This window comes from Arachis ipaensis, chromosome B10, assembly GCF_000816755.2.
Source record: "Arachis ipaensis cultivar K30076 chromosome B10, Araip1.1, whole genome shotgun sequence".
Taxonomy (NCBI): domain Eukaryota; kingdom Viridiplantae; phylum Streptophyta; class Magnoliopsida; order Fabales; family Fabaceae; genus Arachis; species Arachis ipaensis.
This window is the reverse complement of record NC_029794.2, coordinates 18,068,832-18,071,954: the sequence shown is the minus strand read 5'-3', so window position 1 is coordinate 18,071,954 and position 3,123 is coordinate 18,068,832. Positions and strand designations below refer to the sequence as shown.

The 3,123-nt window shown below is 31.4% G+C and overlaps 1 protein-coding gene across 1 annotated transcript; it reads right to left on the bottom strand.

Annotated features, from left to right (window-relative positions):
- LOC107621624 (7-deoxyloganetin glucosyltransferase-like) lies at positions 308 to 2,585 on the bottom strand. The gene is made up of 2 exons (XM_016323658.2): positions 1,959 to 2,585; positions 308 to 1,360 (listed from the first exon to the last, which is right to left on the bottom strand). Exons 1-2 carry the CDS (start codon positions 2,467 to 2,469, stop codon positions 408 to 410), a joined length of 1,464 nt encoding a protein of 487 aa, XP_016179144.1. The 5' UTR covers positions 2,470 to 2,585; the 3' UTR covers positions 308 to 407.

Here is a 3,123-nt window from a genome sequence, read left to right as displayed (position 1 = left end):
ATAAGTTAAATAAAATCTATAGTAATCGTTATGTTATTATCAACAAAAATTTACCACTAAAAATAATTTTTGTTATAATATACCTATTACAATTTTGTATTTAATCAATATGCTACTTATTCTTGTAAAAAAGTACTGTTTCGTGTGATTATTATACACCATTCATTTCAAAATAGTTCCCATTAATTTTTGGATTTGATTTTAAGTCTCAATATAAAATAATATTTTATATCTGTATTTAATCTTATAATGTCATATTATAAAAAACTAATTTTTATATTAACGGTATAAGTTGTCATCTAAAAAATAAATAATAAATATAATTAAATGAGTGTATAAAATGTTTTATATTTATCAAAATTAAAACTACAATTATTTTAAGGCGGACGGTATATAATGATAACAAATTAAACTACATTTTGAAAACGAAGGGCCTCTTCTACTAACCTATTGAAATCATTGTACGATGATCCACCTACATGAGTGGCTTCTAGAGCTTTCTTCCTCCATTCCAAAACATTTTTCTTTAATTCCCTTCCTATTTCTCCTTCCATCATTTCCTTAACAACCTCAGCAACCTCACCACGCTCCACGTCATGCCTTAACTCCACACCAAATCTCCAATTTGCACAAACATATCTACAATTCGTTTGTTGATCCGCAAAAAAAGGCCAACATATAATAGGAACACCTCCACACAAAGCTTCTATCACTGAATTCCAACCACAATGTGTTAAGAATACTCCAATTGATGAATGTGAAAGCACTTTTTCTTGTGGGCACCAACTTGTTATGTACCCTCTATCTCTAATAGCATTAGAGAATTCCATTGGCAAAATTGCTGATTCACCCATCACAATATTGTCCCTAATTATCCATAAAAATGGGTGATTACTATTTGCAAGGCCCCAAGCAAATTCTTTAAGGTGATCTTCACTCATGACGGTCCAACTTCCATAATTCACATAAACAACTGAATTGGGTTGCCATTTATCTAACCAATTGAGGCAACCTGAGTCTTCTAACCATAGGCTTGAAGATCCATGGGACATTAATTTGTCCTTGTTATTATTGAAGACATGGCTACCTAGAAATGGAAGTGGTCCAATGTTGTATATGTTGGGAAATGTGTCGTTCTTGATTGCATCAAGGACTTCTAGCTCAAGATCTTGGAAAGTATTGAAAATTATTGTCGATGATTTTAAGCAATTCTGTGCCTCGGACCCCATGAAATCAAACATGGTCTCTTCTAGAGTTGTGGTCCTAATAAAGCTTGGCATGTCTTTAAGTCGAATGTTTTTCATACCTGGAATCCAGTCTATCGGATTGTTCAAGACACACTCAGTAATAGATTCTTGATCTGAAAAAACAGGACAAGACAAAGTTATTTGTTAATCAATCCAAATTGCCAACTTAACATTTATATATACTTTACAGTAATCAAAGTTAGGAAAATTTTTTTTCAAAAATACATTTAATCTGGAGAAATTTTTTAAACAAATTACATGCTTTGAGTATCACAAATTTTCTAATTCTATTATACTTTTAATTTCATTCTAAAAATTTTCAGCACTCATCAAATCAATTTCTGACATTTAGAAATGACCAAATTAGTAACCAATTGTGAATTCCCAGTGTCTTCAATTCAACATTAACACAATGCTAATATGAAATGTTATAGTACCAGCATGGCATTCCAATAGTAAAATGACATAGCTGCTCCCATACATATTTCAACAATGCAGAGATACAGAGTGATAGAGAAAAATCAATGTGGATCCCTCTTCTTTTTTCTTTTTCTTTTTCTTTTTCTTTTTTACAATGACCATACTCTGTATTCTATGTTCAGTCTCACTATATCAGTATATCTGAGTTTCCATTATTTAAAATACCTATCTAATTATACTAAAGTCTTAGCCAAATTATTTTAGAGATAAAGAATAGAAAACAGTCCCAACCTTTGAATGGAATAATGCCTCTGTTGGCAAGTTCACCAAACTGAAGATACGCCATGAATCCACAAGCAGAGGTTGTCCAAAACTGAGCTTCAGGTATCTTCAATTCCTGCGCCGCCTTGATTGCGAAACTCATGGCGCCATCAGAAATTATGTAACTAACATTAGGCACCTCAGAACTTGAGTTCAGCTTCATAAGAAGGTCCTTAAACGGTTCCAAACAGTGTTTTCTAGTTGAATCGCAAAGGGCAGTGTTATCATGGTGGCTTGCATCATCCTGTGGCGGTGGCAAACCATCTGGGATGGTCTCAAAGTGAAAACCATGTTGGTTCTTCACGAAGCTGGGTCCTAAGAATTTGGCTATGCGCTTTTGGTTGAGTTCGGAGTTTACAAAGGTTACGTGGAAGCCATTAAAGTGAAGGATTCTTGCAAGTTGCATGAAAGGGTTTATGTGACCTTGTGCTGGAAATGGAACACACACAACAAGGGGTTGCGATTTTCCAGAACAATTCATTTTTGTCCCAAGTAATTAATGTTTCGGTTCTGGTTTATGGCTTTATGCGATTTAGTGACATGGGCGTTTTTGTAAGATTTTGATAATGATTTATTCGGACAAAGTTTTCTAAAAAATAATAATTTTAATGTATTGANAAATGATTGCATGCATATAGATAAGTTCTAGCATCATGCCGATGTTCCATTGTCACCAAAATATTAATAGATTAAATGAAGGGATTGCATTGATAATTCAAAGTGCAACACGTGTTTTGGCACACATGCTCACGGAAGAATCTAAAGCCAAATATAGCCAACCTTTTAGGGTTTTTTATTTTTTGTATGATAGTACAGGTAGTATTTTTTAATAATGTAAAAATTTAGTATATTTTTATTTTGTATAGATATTATAAATTTGAATGTAGTTTTTATTTTATATTTCTATAATTTATAAATTTAAAGGTTAAATTTATATTTTAATATTAAAAAACTTTTTGAACATACAAATTAGATCTTTTAATTTAAATTTTTTTATTTTTTTATCCAAAATCTATTTTCAGTTTTCTACTCCCATCTATGTTATCCCTATACAAATATGAGTCTTCAATTTGTAGTTTTAAATTTTTAAAAATAGTTTTTATATTCATAAAAAACATACCAATTTTCTATAATT

Coding starts and splice junctions, on each gene's coding strand:
- LOC107621624 (XM_016323658.2), bottom strand. CDS start 2,469: ATGAATTGTTCTGGAAAATCGCAACCCCTTGTTGTGTGTGTTCCATTT. Junction 1,361..1,958: donor AGGCATTATTCCATTCAAAG/GTTGGGACTGTT, acceptor CTGTTTTTTCAG/ATCAAGAATCTATTACTGAG.